The sequence below is a fragment of the Perognathus longimembris genome, chromosome 16 (genome assembly GCF_023159225.1).
Source record: "Perognathus longimembris pacificus isolate PPM17 chromosome 16, ASM2315922v1, whole genome shotgun sequence".
Taxonomy (NCBI): domain Eukaryota; kingdom Metazoa; phylum Chordata; class Mammalia; order Rodentia; family Heteromyidae; genus Perognathus; species Perognathus longimembris.
The window spans coordinates 19,778,812-19,799,611 of NC_063176.1; the positions used below are offsets into that span (position 1 = coordinate 19,778,812).

The 20,800-nt window shown below is 38.3% G+C and overlaps 1 protein-coding gene and 1 pseudogene across 28 annotated transcripts in view; both read left to right on the forward strand.

Moving 5' to 3' along the window:
* The window catches only part of Sec31a (SEC31 homolog A, COPII coat complex component), a 69,884-nt gene that overhangs the window by 11,908 nt on the left and 37,176 nt on the right, over positions 1-20,800 (forward strand). For 16 of the 28 annotated variants that reach the window (XM_048364577.1, XM_048364578.1, XM_048364573.1 and 13 more), the window contains exons 5-13: positions 99-194; positions 1,717-1,857; positions 2,942-3,084; positions 6,893-6,992; positions 9,756-9,917; positions 10,104-10,256; positions 16,141-16,374; positions 19,454-19,528; positions 20,587-20,625. In XM_048364577.1, the coding sequence (XP_048220534.1) occupies positions 99-194; positions 1,717-1,857; positions 2,942-3,084; positions 6,893-6,992; positions 9,756-9,917; positions 10,104-10,256; positions 16,141-16,374; positions 19,454-19,528; positions 20,587-20,625 (1,143 nt within the window). The remainder of the gene's footprint in view (positions 1-98; positions 195-1,716; positions 1,858-2,941; positions 3,085-6,892; positions 6,993-9,755; positions 9,918-10,103; positions 10,257-16,140; positions 16,375-19,453; positions 19,529-20,586; positions 20,626-20,800) is intronic. The other 12 variants (XM_048364576.1, XM_048364583.1, XM_048364581.1 and 9 more) reach the window with 1 other exon arrangement.
* LOC125364849 lies at positions 17,513-19,435 on the forward strand (annotated as a pseudogene).

Sequence of the window (20,800 nt, forward strand, 5' to 3'; positions counted from 1 at the left end):
TATTATTATAAAAGTGATTTGTTACTATTTCTTTTTGAATTATTATTTTAACCATTATTGTTTTACCATTTTATAAGTAGTTGTCATTTGTGTTGTAGAATAATCTGGTAGCTTCTGGTGCTAATGAATCTGAAATCTACATTTGGGATTTAAACAGTTTTGCAACTCCAATGACACCAGGAGCTAAAACACAGGTAATGTATTGATTTTGAACAATGATATCAAAGAAACCAGAGTAGCTCTTCTAAACTTACTTGTTTCCGTTTTTAATTCTTTTTCATCAGATCATTGCTTAGATGTCATTGATTTTCCTTCAGCATAGTATTTAGTTAGTAACTTTAAAATGTCAGTAAGTCCCTTTAAAGTAAGATAGTAGATCCTTTATTCAGAACCTACCACCTGCTAGATACTTTTCATTGTAATAGGCAAAGAAAAGTAAACAAAATGAACAAAGATCTTTAATAATTTACATATAGTATTATTTTAAAAAAATTCCCTGGATTCTAACAGCCAGATACCCTTTCTCTATGTTTCTAATAAGTTGGGTAAGACCAGACTTCCCCCTGCTCTTCATTGAGTTTCTCTTTGTTGTATAATGGCTGGTTTTAGTGGCCACTGTAACAGACCCAAACATTTTGACATCCTTACATGTAGCATATTGGTAACATATAGCCTACCTTATTTTTTGTTGTAGTCCAGGGTATAAACCTTTTCTGCCTAAATGTTGATCATGTTTCCTACTATCCACCTTGCAACAATTGCAATTAAATAAAAAATACTTGGCTTATAGCAATAGTTCAATAAATATATGTTAAATAAGACAATTTGGAAAAAAATATGTGTTCTAAATTGTATTGTTTGTGCTGAGAAGCTAGTAATTGAAATTTGAAATGGATAAGTCAAATTTTTAAGTAATGATTTTTTTTGTTCTTGTTGTTGGTTGTGGGGCTTGAACTCTGGGACTGGGAGCTGTCCCTGAGTTTTTCAGCTCAAGGCCACTTGAGCCAGAGCAGTACTTTGGGTTTTCTGGTGCTTAATTGGAGATAAGAGTCTCACGGACTTTCCTGCCTAGGCTGGCTTTGAACCAAGCTCCTCAGATCGCAGCCTCCTGAGTAGCTAGGATTATCAGATATGAGCCACCAGTGCCAGATTTTCTAAATTAAGGAATTAGTTGAGGGGATGTGGCTTAGTGGTAGAGTGCTTGCCTGGCATGCATGAAGCCCCAGGTTCGATTACTCAGTGCCACATAAACAGAAAAAGCTGGAAGGTTCGATTCCTCAGTATTGCATAAACAGAAAAGGCTGGTGTGGCTCAAGTGGTAGAGTGCTAGCCTTGATCAAAAAAGCTCCAGGGCAGTGGCCAGGCCCAGAGTTCATGCCTCAGGACTGGCCAAAAAAAAAAAAAAATTTAGTCTGACACCGTTGCTCACATCTGTAATCCTAGCTTCTTAGGAGGCTGAGATCTAAGGATTGTGGTTCAAAGCCAGCCCCAGCAGGAAATCCATGAGACTCTTATCTGAAGTTAACCCTCAGAAACCAGAAGTGGTGGTATGCCTCAAAGTGGTGGAGAGCTAGCTTTGAGGGGAAAAAGCTATGATAGCACCCAGGCTCTGTGTTCAAGCCCTACAACCAACTTCAGCCAAAAGAATAGAATTAAATTTTGTAATTAGGTTCTATTACAATAAAGAAGTAATTTTTGATAATTTATTCCTTGTAGCCCCCAGAAGATATCAGCTGCATTGCATGGAACAGACAAGTTCAACATATTTTGGCATCAGCCAGTCCTAGTGGCCGGGCCACTGTGTGGGATCTTAGGAAAAATGAACCAATCATCAAAGTCAGTGATCATAGTAACAGGGTAAGTATGTGATTTATATTTAACATGTTGTGTTTCTGATTATTTGTCAGAGAAGATAACAAATCTAAATTTTATCCTATCTTTTCATTGGTACTGGGGTAAATGCAATGAAGCTATAAAATTCTGGGCAAACCAGTTTGCATACTATTAATGATGAAGACAGGAATTGGGTAAGTAAAAAGAGTATTCAGTGGCACAATTGTTTTGCTTGGCTAGCTATTTAGAAGGATTGCAGCAACTTCTTAAAATTCATCATTAACTTTTCCTAGGATCATAAGAATTTTTCTTGCAATTGGAAATGTAAGTGTGAACTTGTGATTTCCAAACTCCTAGCTTTATCTCTTCCTCTGATTAGGTTAGAGATAAAGGAAGCTAACATCTTTCTCCCGCTTACTCAGTATATGCTGATATAGATCACATGAACATCTCAACCTTACAAATTCTTTAAAAATTTATCTTACCAGATACTAGAAATAATTTAGACACAATTCTGGCTTCTTTGCTTTTATCATATTGATTAATTTGAGATTTTTTTTCTAAAATAAGTTTGGCTAAGTCAGAATATATACATATTTTTTTTTTTTTTTTTTTTTTTTTTTGGCCAGTCCTGGGCCTTGGACTCAGGGCCTGAGCACTGTCCCTGGCTTCCTTTTTGCTCAAGGCTAGCACTCTGCCACTTGAGCCACAGCACCACTTCTGGCCATTTTCTGTATATGTGGTGCTGGGGAATCGAACCCAGGGCCTCATGTATACGAGGCAAGCACTCTTGCCACTAGGCCATATCCCCAGCCCAGAATATATACATATTTTTTAAAAAGCAAAAATCTGTTAAGACTATTCCTTCAGAGAAGTATATTTCATTCAGGTGCATCAGGAAGTTTCAAAGGTATAAAACGTACAAAAATCATTTTAGTCATCTTTATCGAACATATAAAAGAATGTGAACCTCTGGGTAATTCTCAATAATAATAATAATATTAATTTGTCCCGCATAAAATTTAGATGGTAGTTTTCAAAATATTTTTTCTTTATTTTTTCTGTAAACGAATATGATTAATAAAATGTGAATTTTAACTGTCTGCAGATGCATTGCTCTGGGCTGGCATGGCATCCTGATGTTGCTACTCAAATGGTCCTTGCCTCGGAGGATGATAGATTACCAGTGATCCAGATGTGGGATCTTCGATTTGCCACTTCTCCCTTCCGCTTACTGGAAAACCATGCCAGGTATCATACTGTTGTTTCAAGGAACTTGATTGTTTCTGTTCTAAAACATACAACTTTACATTAGTAGGTTTTTATTTACTTGTTTGTTTTGGTCTTTGTGCCAGTACTATGGAGTGAACAAAGGCCCTGGGTGCTGTCCCCTGTTCAAGGCTAGATCTCTGCCACTTGAGCCACATCTCCATTTCTTGCTTTTTGTTGGTTAATTGAAGAAAACAGTCTCATAGATTTTCCTCAGATCTTAGCCTCCTAAACAGCTAGAATTATAGGTGTGAGCCATTGGCTTCTGGTAGGGTTCTTTCTTCCTCTCTCTCTCTCTCTTTCTTTCTGTCTTTCTTTTTTTCAATTACTTTTTAAAAAATTTGAAATAGTATTGCTACATTGCCTAAGCTAGCTTTGAGCACAAATCCTCTGGCTTCAGCCTCTTATATAGCTAGAATTATAGGTATGTGCCACCCTCCACCTGGCTAGATAATTTAACTGTTTGTTTTCTCTTGCCTTTTTTATTTTATGAATGACTTTGCTTCAAATATTTTTACATTTCACAACAAAATGGAGCTCTGTATGCCCCTGGCATCTTCACACATAGAATCCCTCATTTATAAACACTTCCTGCCAGAGAGGTAGATAAAGTGACAGGGAGGTTGATACATTGTTACTGCATCTGGCCAGCTAGAGTTTGTAGTGAATATTAGGTTCAATCTTGGTTAAAATTGGTTAATCTTGGTTACACATTCAGTGAGTTTAGACAAATATGAAATGACATGTACAATGTAGAACAAACTAGTTTTAAAAAATAAGATAATTGTAAAAAGGAAGAATTTTTAGACAAAAAATATAACCATAAAAGTTTCCTGTCCTTAACCTTGGCTCTACATGCTGTGCTGAGAGAAAACTAAGCCCTTGGGTTCAGTTATACAGAAGCAATTGTCCAAGGCTACTTTCTGCTGATGAATCTCCAACAACCACATCAAATATGAAAACCTGAATTTTCAACCCTGCAGTCAGATACGTGCCCACTCCAGATTTCTTTTTTTTTTTTGGCCAATGCTGGGCTTGGACTCAGGGCCTGAGCACTGTCCATGGCTTCTTTTTGCTCAAGGCTAGCACTCTGCCACTTGAGCCACAGCGCCCCTTCTGCCATTTTCTATATATGTGGTGCTGGGGAATTGAACCCAGGGCCTCATGTATACGAGGCAAGCACTCTTGCCACTAGGCCATATCCCCAGCCCCCAGATTTCTTTTGAATGCAGTAAATTTTAGCTAACTTCTTTTAGTCCTCTCATGATGGACAAGGAAAATATATATGCTATAGATGAATTATATGAGTTTAAAAATAATTCCGATATCAACCTTTTCCTTATGAAACTTGGTGTAAGTGGTTTAGTTTTGTTTTAGGCAACCTGAAGCCATGAGATCGCCGAGTGTCAGCCCATGGCTGTAATCCTAGCTACTCGGTAGACTGAGATTTGAGGGTCATGATTTGAAGCCAGCCCTGGCAGGAAAGCCAGTGAGACTCTTATTCCCAATTAACTATCTCCTCCCCCCCAAAAATGAAAAGAAATTAGAAATGGAGCTGTGGCTCAAGTGGAAGAGGGCAAGACAAAAGGAAAAGCAGTTCAGGGACAGTGCCCAGACCCTGAGTTTAAGCCCCAGGACTGGCACACGCAAAAAAAGCCACGAGTTTGTCTCTACCAAAGTAGTAAAATAGGTCATACCATAATAATATTGATTTTCTGCAGTTATTTCAATTAATAGGTAATAGATCAAATTGCTTATATTATATACTTTTAGACAAGTCTTGAAATGTGTTGTATAATTTGATCTTTGCTAGGGTCATCAGAATTATGAAAATGAATCTTCATAATAGTAATTTGGTAAATTTATTGTCACTGGTATTTAGTTACCCAGAGAGTTTATGAAAAATTTGTTCAATATTGTTAAGAAAGAAGTACTAATTTTAGTAGTATTTTCTAAATACGTTTAGGGATCATCATTTAGTGATTTATAGACTAAGTTTTACATCACATAACTTGTCTTCTCTACCAGCTGTAATTCTAGTAGAGTCTCTAATATAGGCATCATTATAGTAAAGACAGAATATTGATAATGACTTTCTCTGGATAGGGGATATAGGGAAATTTTGTTTTCTTTGTGTTAATCTGAATTTTCAGAACTTTTGCCAAAAAAAAAGTTTTTCTATACTAAGGTTAAAAATGTAAAATAATGATAGCACAATAACTATAAAGTCATACTCTGAAATGTAGTTTGGAGTATTCCTTATGCTATAGCTCCAAAGTTTTTTCTTTTAATCTTGAGTACTTATCTAACAGAAGCTAGAAAATATAAACAAAAGGAAAATATAAAGTAGTTGCATTTTTGCCTTCCATAAGTAAATTTTATTATATTTGTTTAATTTATGTAATTCTTATAGATCTTTTTATAAATAAGTAGCTTATGCATACTGTCAGCCTATTTTTTTTTAAATTCTCGTACATTTATTACCATCTGTGAGAGTACTTTCTTTTTTTTTTTATTAATTGGACATAAATTTTTTTACAAGGTGTTGTGCAAAGAGGGTGCAGTTACATAGTAGGGCAGTGTGTACATTTCTTATGATATCTTACAACCTGTTTTTCTATCCCTTGTCTAGGTCAGGTTGACATATATGCAATATACAATGTATCAAGAACATATACAGTATTCACAGACTTGGTCTCTACTGTCTCTCCGTCTCCCTTTGTTAACAGTCATATATCAGGGAGATCATGCCCCTTTGTTTTCTGTATTCTAGGCTTGTCTCACTCAACATTATTTGTTCGAGTTCCGACCATTTCCCTGCAAATAACAATATTTCACCATTCCTAATCGCTATGTAGTATTCCATTGTGTATAAGTACCATATTTTTTGGATCCATTCGTCTGTGGAGGGGCATCTGGGTTGTTTCCATATTTTAGCTATTGTCAGCCTATTTTTATTAATCATAAAGACTAGAAGTAGATTTTTTTTTTCCTCGTCCTGGAGCTTGAATTCAGGGCCTGGGCGCTGCCCCTGAGCAGTGTTCAAGGCTACTAGCACTCTACCACTTGAGCTAATTGTGTTTTTTTGTGTAATTTATTGGAGTTAAGAGTTTCATGAGGACTTTTCTGCCTGGGCTGGCTTCAAACTGTGATCCTCAGATCTTAGCCTCCTCAGTAGCTAGGATTACAGGCATGAACCACCACCTCTTGGGTTAGAAGTAGATTTCTATTTATTTATTTTCTGGTCTGGGAATCAAACCATATAGCTAAGCAAACACTCAGACATTGAGCTACAACTCCAAACCCTCTACCATCTAGTTTTATCTGTTCACTTTCTCATCAAAAGACAACCTGCACTAAATGTGATCCTGCCTACCTGGGAGATGGAGGATCTACCTATCTGATTGATCCCACCTACCTAGGAGTTGGAGGTTCTCAAGTTTGAGGTCAGCCAGGCTTAGTCAGAAAGACTCTTTATCTTCTTACCAATAAATAGACATACATAGAAGTGTAATCCCCAGTTCCAAAAAAGCAAAGCAAAACAAAAAGCCCATTTTATATTACATAGTCTATGCTGGGATTTTCAATATTTTGCTGTTGTGCATTTTTATTATATTTAACCTCTTGTTTGTAATGATCAAAGTATATGCATTGTCTTCTAGAAAATTTACAATAAATTATACTTCTGTAAGCAGTGTATGAATCCCTATCCTAGATAAGAATAATTTAACTTTGGTTTCTCAAGATTAAACATTTCTTTGTATATTTTCTCCTTCTGTGTTTTTTGTAGGGGAATTTTGGCAATTGCCTGGAGCATGGCAGATCCTGAACTGTTATTGAGCTGTGGGAAGGATGCTAAAATTCTCTGTGCGAACCCAAACACAGGAGAGGTATGGAGAAGAAATGTCTCTCAAACTTATAGCTCTTGTAATTTTTCTGATTGAGAAAGCTGAGATAGGGCTGGGAATATGGCCTAGTGGCAAGAGTGCTTGTCTTGTATACATGAAACCCTGTGTTCAATTCCCCAGCACCACATATATAGAAAACGGCTAGAAGGGGCGCTGAGGCTCAAAGAAGCCAGGGACAGTGCTCAGGCCCTGAGTCCAAGGCCCAGGAGTGGCAAAAAAAAAAAAAAAAAAAAAGAAAAGAAGAGAAAGCTGAGATAATATTCTTGATAAAATCTCTAAAAGAATCCAAATGGAGCTGAAATGCTATTAAACTATTATTTTTATATTTTATTTTTTGGCTAGAATTTGTACTCAAGACTTTGCTTGCTAGGCAAGCACTTCACCATTTGAGCCACGCTTACTACTCTAATTTTATTATGGGATTTTTTTTTTTTTTTTTGGCCAGTCCTGGGCCTTGGACTCAGGGCCTAAGCACTGTCCCTGGCTTCTTCCCGCTCAAGGCTAGCACTCTGCCACTTGAGCCACAGCGCCGCTTCTGGCCATTTTCTGTATATGTGGTGCTGGGGAATCGAACCTAGGGCCTCGGGTATACCGAGGCAGGCACTCTTGCCACTAGGCTATATCCCCAGCCCTATTATGGGATTTTATATAGGATGGTTTCCCTACCTTTGGAACTGTACATTCTAGTAAGGTAGATTATTTTAAGTGCTCTTGTAGTTACTTGGATGGAATGTTAATAAAAAAATAAGAGTCTCTTGGGATTTAGGTACAACTAAATGCTACAGTTATGCCTAGGATGCCCGGGGCTCTCTCTGAATTTGATCTCCAGCATCAATATGTACACAGACACTCGCGCGTGCGCGCGCGCACACACGCACATTTCCAATAGATTTTAATCTGAGTGCTCTAGCATGTTTAGTTATTTGATTTATGGTTTATTTTTATTTTTTTGCCAGTCCGGGGGCTTGGACTCAGGGCCTGAGCACTGTCCCTGGCTTCTTTTTGCTCAAGGCTAGCACTCTGCCACTTGAGCCACAGTGCCACTTCTGGCCGTTTTCTGTATTTGTGGTGCTGGGGAATTGAACCCAGGGCCTCATGTATACGAGGCAAGCACTCTTGCCACTAGGCCATATCCCCAGCCCCTTATGGTTTATTTTTTGAAAATGATACTTGTAAGAATATAGGAACTTTTAAAACTAGGGAAGCAAAAGATAAAAAAAATGAAACAACAAATTTTACCTCTTGTGACTTGTAGATCAAGTAAATAACTTTTGTTTTATACTGTATCTGTCCAAGTAAGTTCAAAATTTATGGAACTAATTGTTTAATGATCATTTTCATAATCACACAATTTAATAAATCCAGTTTTGCATGTGTGTGCTTAGAATTTGAAGGAGTAGACTTTTGATGCATGCTACAAGTAAAAAGTTTTTTTAATCTATCTAAATTAGGAATGGACAACTCTTAAGTTCATCAGTTGTCAATATAACCATCAAAGACATGAAAAAGCTAGATGGTATTGCAATATTTCTGTTTTTTTTTTAAATAAAGCATTTTAAATGTCATGCAAAGTCCAAATTAAGGACGTTTGACTTATATTTTGTTTGTTTGTTTGCCAGTCCTGGGGCTTAAATTCAGGGCCTTGGCACTGTCTCTGAACTTCTTTTTGCTCAAGGCTAGCACTCTTACCACTTGAGCCACAGCACCACTTCCCACTTTTTCTGTTTATGTGGTACTGAGGAATTGAACCTAGGGTTTCATGCATGCTGGGCAAGTGCTCTATCATTAAGCCCTTCCCAACTCCTTGACTTATTTTTTAATGCCTAAAACCCACACTTCTGTGAATTATCAGTTGCTACCACATTAGCTTACCACATTAGCTTTTAATTAGCAAGTGTAATACCATTGTAAAGATGTTATATCAACTCTTTTCTATGTTTTTTTAATCCTCTTCTTCTAAAGAAAGATGTTAGTGCCAAATTCTGTTATTTTTGTGCAACAAAATAGTGTATGCATAATTCCTCTCTTAACTAAAAGCTGTGTCTGTCAATTAATGCTTCCCTTTTAAGATTGATTTTTTTAAGTCTGACCTTCCCTTTTCATGAAATAAATAAGAATATTCTGGTCTCTCAGAACAATTACTGCTAATTCAAGAAGAACCTCAGTTTTTAAGATGTTCAAATTTAGTTAAAATTTTGGTAATATTCTTGTTTAGCATAGTTGGCTGTTATGATGCCCCATTGTTGTACTTAAAGTTAAAATCGTTCAATTTCTTTTTTTTTCTTTTTTCTTTTTGCCAGTCCTGAGGCTTGAATTCAGGGCACTGTCCCTGAGCTTCTTTTGCTCAAGGCTAGGGCTCTACCACTTGAGCCATATTCCCAGCCTTATACATTTTCTTCTCCTGGCTAAAGACAGGTTTTTTTGTTTGCTTTGTTTTAAGAAAATGCTTGATAGGTGGGAAGGTTCCTGCCTGTAATCCTAGCTACTTGAAAGGAGATTGACAGGATTGTAGTTTGAGTTTGACCACAATAAAAATACGTAGACCTTTGAAAAAAAAGAAAAGACGAGCTAGGGGTATGATTCTAATAGTACAGCACCTGCCTAACAAGAAAAAGAGTTTATACTCCAGTGCCACAAAAAAAGAATAATAAAAGTTTAACTGTACTTAGGCCATAATCTCAGGTATTTTAGTTATAAAGTGTCTGTATCCTTTTCTGACTTGTGTTTAATTTGTTTTTATCCTAGGTGTTATATGAACTTCCTACCAACACTCAGTGGTGTTTTGATATTCAGTGGTGTCCTCGAAATCCTGCCGTCTTATCAGCTGCTTCCTTTGATGGTCGAATTAGTGTTTATTCTATCATGGGAGGGAGCACAGATGGTTTAAGGCAGAAACAAGTTGACAAGGTAATAGAACAGCGTTAAGGCTATTGCTTATAACCCTTGAAGAAGATACTTTATAATTGTTTTTAAAATGACTTTATTCAACAGTGTGGATGTCTAAATAATTATGATTTTAAAATTTCTTGAATATAATTTGATAGAAATGCAAAGTAGTATGTATGTTACAGTTTCCTACCTTTTTTCTTTTAGCTTTCTTCCTCTTTTGGGAATCTGGATCCCTTTGGCACAGGACAGCCTCTTCCTCCATTACAAATTCCACAGCAGACTGCTCAGCATAGTATAGTGCTGCCTCTGAAGAAGCCACCAAAATGGATCCGAAGGCCTGTGGGAGCTTCCTTTTCAGTAGGTGGATTTTACTTTATGATTCATAGAAACAAAGAAATTTTCTAGTAAAGAGAACCATTCAAATGGCAAAAGTTTAGGATGAGATGTATTTGTAGTCTGTTCATATATCATCCTACCATTTTTGTCTGTCTGTGTGTATGTGACAAGTCCTGGATCTTGAACTCAAGGCCTGGGCTCTGTCCCTGAACTTTTTTCTTAAGGCTAGCACTTTACTATGCAGCCATAACTGCTTTTTTCATGGTTAATAAGAAGTAAGAGTCTCTGACTTTTTCAGCCTCTTGAGTAGCTAGGATTATAGATGTGTGAACCACTGGTGCTCATCTCCATTCATTCATTCATTCATTCACTCAGTGTCTGGGGCTGGTCCTGTGACTTGAACTCAGGACTTAGGTACTGTCCCTGAGCCTTTGCTTAAGACCATAGTTTAGCTTCTGGCCTTTTAGTTTAAACTGCACGTAAGACTCTCATGGCCTATCCTGCTTGGACTGATTTTAAACTACAACCCTTAGATCTCAGCTTCCTGAGTTGCCAGGATTACATGCATGAACCACCAGTGCCTGGCTCGTCTCGTTTTTTATGTCCATTCCTAAATATCTTTTTTCTGATACTGTTGTAATAGTTTTCTCAATTTCTTTTCACATTGTTCATTGTTGGTATGCAGACATAGGAATGCACATATTACTTCTAACAGGACTTTGGTGGTTTCTTCTGGCTTTTCTATATATCAGATGTCATCTGTGAATAGATAAACTTTTGTCTTTTAAAAAATATTTATTGTCAAAGTGATGTACAGAGAGGTTACCTCCCCCCTCCCGGGATCTCTCCTCATCCTCCCCTAAGTTATCCATTTGGTTTACAGCATACTGTCTTGTAAGTATTGCTATTGCATTGGTTTGCCTTTTACCCTTTGTCTCTCCATTTTGGTGTTCCCCTTCCCTAGTTCTGATAAACATATATACAATACCCTGTGTACCAAAGTCAATTACAGTGGGGCTGGGAATATGGCCTAGTGGCAAGAGTGCTTGCCTCCTATACATGAAGCCCTGGGTTCGATTCCCCAGCACCACATATATAAAAATGACCAGAAGTGGCGCTGTGGCTCAAGTGGCAGAGTGCTAGCCTTGAGCAAAAAGAAGCCAGGGACAGTGCTCAGGCCCTGAGTCCAAGGCCCAGGACTGGCAAAAAAAACAAAAACAAAAACAAAAACAAAGTCAATTACAGTGACATCAAGGGTAAAGTCATGGGGAAGAAAGGGGAAAAAAAGGCATAATCTCATGATACGTAGAAAATAACAACAACAAAGATAAACCACTTATTTCCAAATCTTGTACTTAATTTTGCGTAGCATCATCTTATATGGCCATATGTACATTGCTATGTGGTACATATACACAATGGAATTCTATGCTTCTATTAGAAAGAATGACTTGGCTGCATTCATGAGAAAACGGAAAGACTTGGAAAAAAAATCAAACTAAGTGAAGACCCAAATTAATATGGACTCTATGGTTTCACTCATTGGAAACAATTAGTACTTGTCTAGGATAGTCCTAGCAGAGGAGCACAATACATAATATTTTTGCCTTTTAAAATATTTTAAGTAGTTGTACAAAGGAGGTGCCTTTTAACAAAAAAGTATGAATATAATTTATCTTGATCATGGTCACTCCCTTCAACATTCTGACCCTATCTTGACCATCTTCTTCCCTTTTCTTTTTTTGCCAGTCCTGGGACTAGGCCAAATTCCCAGCCCCCTTATACTTTTCTTAATTTTGTGGTATATACAGTGAATGTTTTGGTTTTTTTGTCAGTCATGAGGCTTGAACTTAGAATCTGAGCACTGTCTCTGAACTCTTTGCTCAAAACACTCTTCTTTTTTTGGGGGGGGGCCAGTCCTGGGGCTTGGACTCAGGGCCTGAGCACTGTCCTTGGCTTCTTCTTGCTCAAGGCTAGCACTCTGCCACTTGAGCCACAGCGCCACTTCTGGCCGTTTTCTGTATATGTGGTGCTGGGGAATCGAACCCAGGGCCTCATGTATACGAGGCAAGCACTCTTGCCACTAGGCCATATCCCCAGCCCTCAAAACACTCTTAACACTTTGAGCCACAACTCCACTTCCAGTTTTTCTGGTGGTTAACTGGAGATAAGAGTCTCACAGACTTTCCTTCCTGGGCTGACTTTGAACCTCAATCCTTAGATTTCAGCTTCCTGAGTATCTAGGATTACAAGTGTGAGCCACCAACACCCAGCTTATAATGAATTCTTGACTGCATTCTCCTCAAACCCTAACTCCACCTTTAAGCTACCTACCACTAACCCTCTCCATTTGGCACTACCCCTCTCTTGAAAGAATCCATTTTCTGGTACTTATTTTGTTGGGCTTTGATTTTGTGTTTCTAAACAATTATACCTTTTTTTTTAAAAATGTCGGTTGTGGGGCTTGAACTCAGGGCTTGAACACTGTCCCTGAGTTTGCTCAAGGCTAGTGCTATACCAGTGGAGCTGCAGCTCCACTTACGGTTTTATGGCGATCAATTGGAGATAAGTGTCTCATGGACTTTCCTGTCCTGGCTGGCTTCAGACCCTGATCCTCAGATCTCAGCCTCCTGAGTAGGTAGGATTACAGATGTGAGTCACTAGTGCCTGGATTACACTATTCTTTTTTAATTTGCTTGCTATTATTTCTTTTTCTTGCTCCTTAACTTTGGCTAAGACTTCCAGTACTATATTGAGAAGTGGTGAGAGCTCCATCCTTATTACTAATCTTAGATGACAAACTTAGTTTTTCACCAGTAAGTATAATATTAGGTTATGAGTTGAGAAAAATTTCCTTTTAGTGTATTCCTGTTGCTATAATAAAATACCACTGAGTGTGTAGCTTATAGATATTTTAAGATATTTATGAACAGTAGAAGCTCATGAAGTCCATGATCAAGCATTAGCAGGTTAGTGGTGGTGATAACCTGGTCTCTGCTTCTGAGATAGCATTGCTTCAGCATGCTCCAGAGGGAAAGAATGTTGTGTGCTAAAATGTGAGAAAGTCCTGGCTAGTTTTTTTTTCTATTCATTTATAAAGTGTTTATTTAATTCATACATATTCCATCCTCTTGACTAAATTGCCTCTTAAAGGTCCTACATCAAATACTGCCATATTAATTTTAAGTTCCAACATGAATGCCAGAGATGATGAATAGCAACTTTTTTTTTCTTTGCCAGTCCTGGGGATTGAACTCTGGGCCTGGGCACTGACTCTAGCTTTTGTGCTCAAGGCTAGTGGTCTACCATTTGAGCCATAGCTTTACTTCTGGCTTTTTGTGGCTAACTGGAGATAGGAGTCACACAGACTTTTTTCCCCGTTTTAGCTTCCAACCTCAAACCTCAGATCTTAGCCTCCTGAGTAACCAGGATTACAGGCATGAATGAGCCACCAATGCCCAGCTTCCATAGGACCTCTATTCCTGCTTTGTGCACTGCATTGTGGAAGAATATTGAATTGTGTTTAGTGTCCTTTTTGCATCAATTGATAGGATTTTGTGATTTTTATCCTCTATATAGTGTACCATAGCACATTAATTTTTTAGTTTATTTTTTGTCGGTCATGTGGCTTTAAACTCTGGGCCTGGGTGCTGTCCCTGAGCTCTTCAGCTCAAGGCTAGAGCTCTGACACTTGAGCCACAGCACCACTTTGGGTTTTCTGGTGGCTAATTGGAGATAAGAGTCTCATAGACTTTCCTGCCTGGGCTGGCTTTGAACTTCGATCCTCAGATCTCAGCCTCCTAAACTGCTAGGATTACAGGTGTGAGCCACCAGTGACCGGTGTGGTTTTAGTAATTCTTTAAATGTTTGGATTTTCAAGTAAAACTATCTAGGCCTGGCCTTTCCTTTGAGGGAAATTTTCAGTTACTGATTCATCACCTTAATAGTTAGAAATTCGTTATTATTTGTTTGTTTAAATGGTGGTACGAAGGGGTTTCAATTCAGAAGTCAGGACAATGCATCTTGATCAGAGTCACCCCTTCCATTGTTCTACCTCATCTCTACCATCCCATCCCTACTTTCTAGTTAAATACAGTTTTTATATAATGTACATTTAATATAATGACTATTTTCTGACCTTTCCTTCTTCTATTTGTGTTTTTTTTTTGCTTAGTGTAGGGGATATTCCTAGGAATTTATACCTTTTGATTATCTAATTTGCTGTTTTATAATTGTTTGTAATAGACTAGATAGCCCTTTTATTTCTTCAATATCACTTATATGAAATCTATGCTTCCGGGCTGGGGATATAGCCTAGTGGCAAGAGTGCCTGCCTTGGATACACGAAGCCCTAGGTTCGATTCCCCAGCACCACATATACAGAAAACGGCCAGAAGTGGCGCTGTGGCTCAAGTGGCAGAGTGCTAGCCTTGAGCGGGAAGAAGCCAGGGACAGTGCTCAGGCCCTGAGTCCAAGCCCCAGGACTGGCCAAAAAACAAACAAACAAACAAAAAAACTGAAATCTGTGCTTCCACTTGTGGTTTTTGTTATTTGAGTCTTCTTTTCTTATTCAGCCTAGTTAAGGTTTGTCCATTTGTCAACTCTTATTGTTACTGGTGGTGGTCATGGGGTTTGAACTCAGGGTGTGGGCACTGTCCTTGAGCTCTTTTGTTCAACATTAGTGGTCTACCACTTTGAGACACAGCTCGGCTCTGGTTTTTGAGTAGTGAATTGGACTTTTCTGTCTGGGCTGGCTTTGAGCCATAATCCTCAGATCTCAGGCTATTCAGTAATTGTTTCTTTTACTCACTTTAGTTTGTCTACTTTATCTTCATTATTGTCTTCTAATAACTTTGGGATTAGTTTTTTTCTTTTTGTTCTGTTCCTTTGGGGTTAGATTATGTGGTTGCTTTGAGATTCTTAGTGTATTATCTGCTGTGAATTTTTCTCTTAGCAGTGCTTTAAATACATTTCATAAGTTTTAGATTATTGTTTCTGTTCATGTCAAGATATTTTCTAATATCCCTTGTAATTTCTTCTTTGACTTACTAGTTCAAGAATCCATTATTTTACTTTCACATAGTTGTGAACCTTCCAGTTATCTCTGCTTCTAAAATTTTATTGTACTATGGTTGGAAAAAATTGCTTTCAATCATTTCTGTCTTAAGTTTGTATTCTTATATGATTTGTACAATTTCAGTCTTAATTATTTTAAATTTTGGGCCAAGACCAAACTTTGAATTTTTGATCTGATGCTTTTGCTCATTGGCTGATGTTCTGTCACTTAAACTTTGCCTCATACCCCTTAATCTTAAATTTTTGATTGTTCACTGGCTTAATAGGTGTTTTGCCCTGAAGAAAGTTATGTGTGACTTTGATGAGAATTGTATAATCTGTTAATGGTGAATGAAGTGTTCTGTAATATTTTGTGAGTTTCGTTTATCTGAGTGTTTTCCAAATCCTCTCAATGTACTGGTCATCTGACTGGTCCATATATCTATTACTGAGTGTGGGAGATTGAAATCTTTTGTTACCTAGTTCCTGTTTTCTTTCTTCATTTCTGCCAGCTTGCTGCATGTATGTTTCATATATATTAGTGTTTATTTTCCATAGAAACATGTAAATAAATGAATCTAAATCTCTTATGAAACCCAGTATAGAACTTAGCTAGGGAGACTCGGTTGTTTTATCTTCTTGTGAAATTCCAAATCATGGTACTACCTAAAACTTATTTTGCTCATTTGTGTGCCTTTTACTTACAGTTTTATTTTCATAAGTTCTGAAAAAGAAGGGGAGAATATAAGCCAAATTCATCCAAATTGATATGTATTTGGTCCACAGTTGATCATTTCCAATAGTGTTTTATGATGGTTAAATGTGATCCCATTCACTTCTTCTGTTACAGTTTGGAGGCAAACTAGTTACCTTTGAGAACGTCAGAGTGCAGGCCCAGCAGGGAGCTGAGCAGCAGCTGCCGCAGCGTGTATTTATTAGTCAAGTGGTAACAGAAAAGGAGTTTCTCAGCCGGTCAGATCAACTGCAGCAGGTCGTCCAGTCACAAGGATTTAGCAATTACTGCCAGAAAAAAATCGATGCTTCTCAGACTGAGTTTGAGAAAAATGTGTGGTCCTTTTTGAAGGTAAAGTTAGTATTTGAAACCATTGTATTTTATTATTTGTAAAATTACCTGTCCTTATTTTAAGATCGCTCTTAAAAAGGTGTAAAAGCCTTAAAAAGGTGTAAAAGGAATTTTATGGTGAAATTTAAGAAACTAGAGCTAAGGTGGTATTGCATGCCTATAATCCCTATAATTGAGATGCTAAGAATGGAAGATCTTGGGTCAAGGCCATTCTTGCCTATATTGGAAAGAAACTGACTGAAAACCTAATAAGAAGTGTACCTAACTACTTTTTTTAAACCAGTCCTGGGCACTGTCCCTGCGCTTTTGTGTTTAAAGTTAGTGCTCCAGCACTTGAGCCTCAGCTCCACTTTTGGAGTTTAATTCGAGTTTCATGGACTTCAATTAAAATCTTCTGAAAGTTCTAAGAAAATTATTTATTTTTTTTGTTTGTGTGCTGATCCTAGGCTTGAATTCAGGGACTGAACATTACTCCTTGCTAAAGGCTAGCAATCTACCAGTTGAGCCACAGCTCTGCTTCTTGCCTTTTGGTGATTAATTGGAGATAAGGGTCTGAGACTTTACTGCCTGAGTTTGTTTTGAATCATGATCCTCAGATCTCAGCCTCCTGAGTAGCTAGTATTACAGGCATGAGCCACTAGCACCCGGCAACATAACTTTTTACATCATAAGATTTCTTCCTTCTTTCCTTTGACAAACCAAATTGAAGTATTTTTAAAATAATAATACAAAGATATATTTAAGAAAAGAACATTCAGTAGACCTATTTTAAATTAGAACATAAAGTTTACCATAATAGAAACAAAATATTTAGTATCTAAAAGGAAACTAGTTAAGGAAAATGGGAGAAGAGAGAAAGAGAAGAGGCATATAGGAGAAGTTAGAGATAGTTTTTATCCTTTCATTAAAGAGGAATTTCAGGAAGGTAAGAAATCCCTTTCATAGGAGTGCAGTTTTCACAACAGATCAAGGGGCTGGAAATATGGCCTAGTGGCAAGAGTGCTTGCCTCATATACATGAAGCCCTAGGTTCGATTCCTCAGCACTACATATATAGAAAAAGCTAGAAGTGGAGCTGTGGCTCAAGTTGACAGAATGCTAGCCTTGAGCAAAAAGAAGCCAGGGACAGTGTTCAGGCCCTGAGTTCAAGCCTCAGGACTGGCAACAAACAAACATACAATAGATCAACAAGAAAAATTTCCTGACGGATCATTTTGCTTCTACTGTAATACGTATTTAAATTCTAAAATTGTAGGCTTTATATTTCATAATTAAGTGTGAATTTTGATGAAAGTTTTAGATTACAGAATGTTTCATATAGTGTAAGTTTTGTACTCACGTAAACTGAACATGAGTTGTACTTTGCAAAATTATAGATCGCAAATAAGCTTTTTCAACCAGGTTAATTAGTTACTAGTACACTTACTATTAGTAGTAGCCAGTTAATGAGGTGTAGTGGAACACACCTAAAAAGTAATCCTGGTACTTGGGAGGCTGAGGCAGGAAGAATTATGAGCTCAAGGCTAGTAGTGACTTCCAGATCAGTAGATTTTAAATATTTGTAATAACTTGCTTACAATTTGACCAGTTCTTATAAATACATAGGCTTTAAATATGTCTTTGTTTAAAAAAATCTGTTTTGATACAGAGAGAGGAGTGCTATGGAGATTTCCCTGAAGGGAGTCAGGAGTCAGCTGGTATGATATAGGAAATAGCATGGGAGCTGTCTACAAAAGGTAGTCCTCAAACAAAGACAGCTGAAAGAATAGAAAAGCAGATCTCCTATCCCTACCCTCACTTCCTCTTGTATGAGTGAGCAGCCAGTGGGAGCATCAGCATGTTCGCTACAGCCCGCTGCAGGATGAGTGGGTGCTGGTGTCAGCTCATCGCATGAAGCGGCCTTGGCAAGGGCAAGTGGAGCCCCAGCATGTGAAAACAGTGCCCCGCCATGACCCCTGCAACCCTCTGTGTCCTGGGGCCACAAGGGCCAATGGTGAGATGAACCCCACTATGATGGCACCTTCCTGTTTGACACTGACTTCCCAGCTCTGCTGTCAGATGCTCCTGATCCAGGTCCCAGTGATCACCCCCTTTTCCAAGCAGAGGCTGACAGAGAGTTGTTTGTAAAGTCATGTGCTTCCACCCCTGGTCGGATGTGACACTGCCACTCATGTCGCTCCTTGAAATTCGAGCTGTCATCAATGCGTGGGCCTCAGTCACAGAGTTGCTGGGTGCTCAGTACCTTTGGGTACAGATCTTTGAAAACAAAGGAGCTATGATGGGCTGTTCTAACCCCTACCCCCACTGCCAGGTGTGGGCCAGCAGTTTCCTGCCAGATATTGCTCAGCACGAGGAGCAGTCTCAGCAAGCCTATCAGAGTCAGCATGGTGAGCCTTTGTTAATGGAGTATGGTTGCCAGGAGTTCCTTAGGAAGGAACGTCTGGTTCTAACAAGTGAGCACTGGTTAGTGCTGGTCCCCTTCTGGGCAGTGTGGCCCTTCCAGACGCTGCTGCTGCCACGGCGGCATGTATGGAGGCTGCCTGAGCTGACCCCTGCTGAACAAGATGAACTAGCCTCCATCATGAAGAAGCTCTTGACCAAGTATGACAACCTATTTGAGACATCCTTTCCCTACTCCATGGGCTGGCATGGGGCTCCTACAGGGTCAGAAGCTAGGGCCAAGTGGGACCACTGGAAGCTGCATGCTCATTACTACCCTCCACTTCTATACTCTGATACAGTCTGGAAATTCATGGTTGGGTATGAAATGCTTGCCCAGGCTCAGAGGGACCTCACCCCTGAGCAGGCTGCAGAGAAGTTAAGGGCACTTACTGAAGCACATTACCAGTTGAAGGCAGAAGAACAAGGAAACAGCAACCAATCATCTGACCACACTGACCACAGGGCCTTGAAGCTTTCTGTCTGAGAGAACTGAGGCCTAGAGTTTGGGCAGATGCAGCTTCAATAAAACTGCATCTTGAGCTTTAATCACCTGTTGTGACATCACCTTCAGAGATCTGGGATTAAAGACTAAATGTTGTTCTAGCAGGAAAAAAAAAATCTGTTTTGTTTTTTGTTAGGTAAATTTTGAGGATGATTCTCGTGGGAAATACCTGGAGCTTCTAGGATACAGAAAAGAAGATCTTGGAAAGAAGGTAAACTTGTGGGAAAGTTAAGTGTCTGTTCTTTAATAAAATATTCACTTATCTCTTTTAATAAAGTTGTTCACAAATTATGTCCAATCTGAAAGTAAACATTTTATAAGAATTGGTGCTAGTTTGCTAAAATTTTGAAATGCAAAACTCTTACTTTGTACTTGGACTTAGAATTTGCCAGAACCAATCAAAATGGTCAGGAACAATTTGGCCTTGACAAATAACACACTATGAGTCTCAAATAGTAGAAATAACATTGAGATTTTAACAGGGTATGTAAACAGTGGCTTTGTTGGGGGAAGAAACTTAGAAGTCCCCCCCCAAGTTCTGTTTTTCCTTGTACCACACTTATCCACCTGAGTTGTATTTATTTATACTTTTGGCACACAGTTTTCAAACTGTGTTGAGTTGATCCGGCTAACAAGTAAATATTTTGCAACAAAAGTATGAATTTTTGTACTGAATCTGAATAAAAACCAAAGTCCCAAGTGATTTGCTCCATAGTTTAACTTTAAAGAAAAATCCCTTTTAGGATGACATTGTCCAAAAAAGAAATGTACTCATTACCTGACTTACAAAATGATAACCCTTCTGTACAACATCTTAGTAACAATGCAATTCTCTTTTTAAAAATCTCTTTTAAAAAGGTGAAATCAGCCAGGTACTGGTGGCTTGTGCCCTTAATCCTAGCTACTCAGGAGGCTGAGATCTGAGTATCTGGGTTTGAAAGCCAGCTCTGGGCCAGGAGGGAAGCTTGTGAGACTCTTACATTTAATTAGCTACCAAAAAAGCCAAAAGTGGAACTATGGCTCAAGTGGTTAAGCACTAGCCTTGAGCAAAAAAGCTCAGAGATAGCCCAGGCCCTGATTTCCTGCCCCCAAACCAGCTCAAAGGAAGCAATCACCCTTCCTCAAAAAAAAAAAAAAAAAGCAAAAAACCTATCCCTAATAAGAACTTCTGTGGATTTTTGCCAACAAAAATAGGCTAAGAGGTGAACATTTGTTGTATGTCCTAAAATAGAATTCCAGTTAGTAGGTGAGTTGTTATTTTTATTTCAGATTGCTTTGGCCTTGAACAAAGTGGATGGATCCGATGTGGTAAGGAGGTCTTTAAAAATAGCACCTTCAGAGAAAAAAGTAAATAGCTACCTTCTGAAAGTTGATAAGAAAAAAGTATAAGAACTTGTTTATGGTTTTTGTACTTTATGGTACAAAAATAATGCTGATCCTAAATATTTTAATAAATTCATAATTCTCAGTTAAGTTTAGCTGG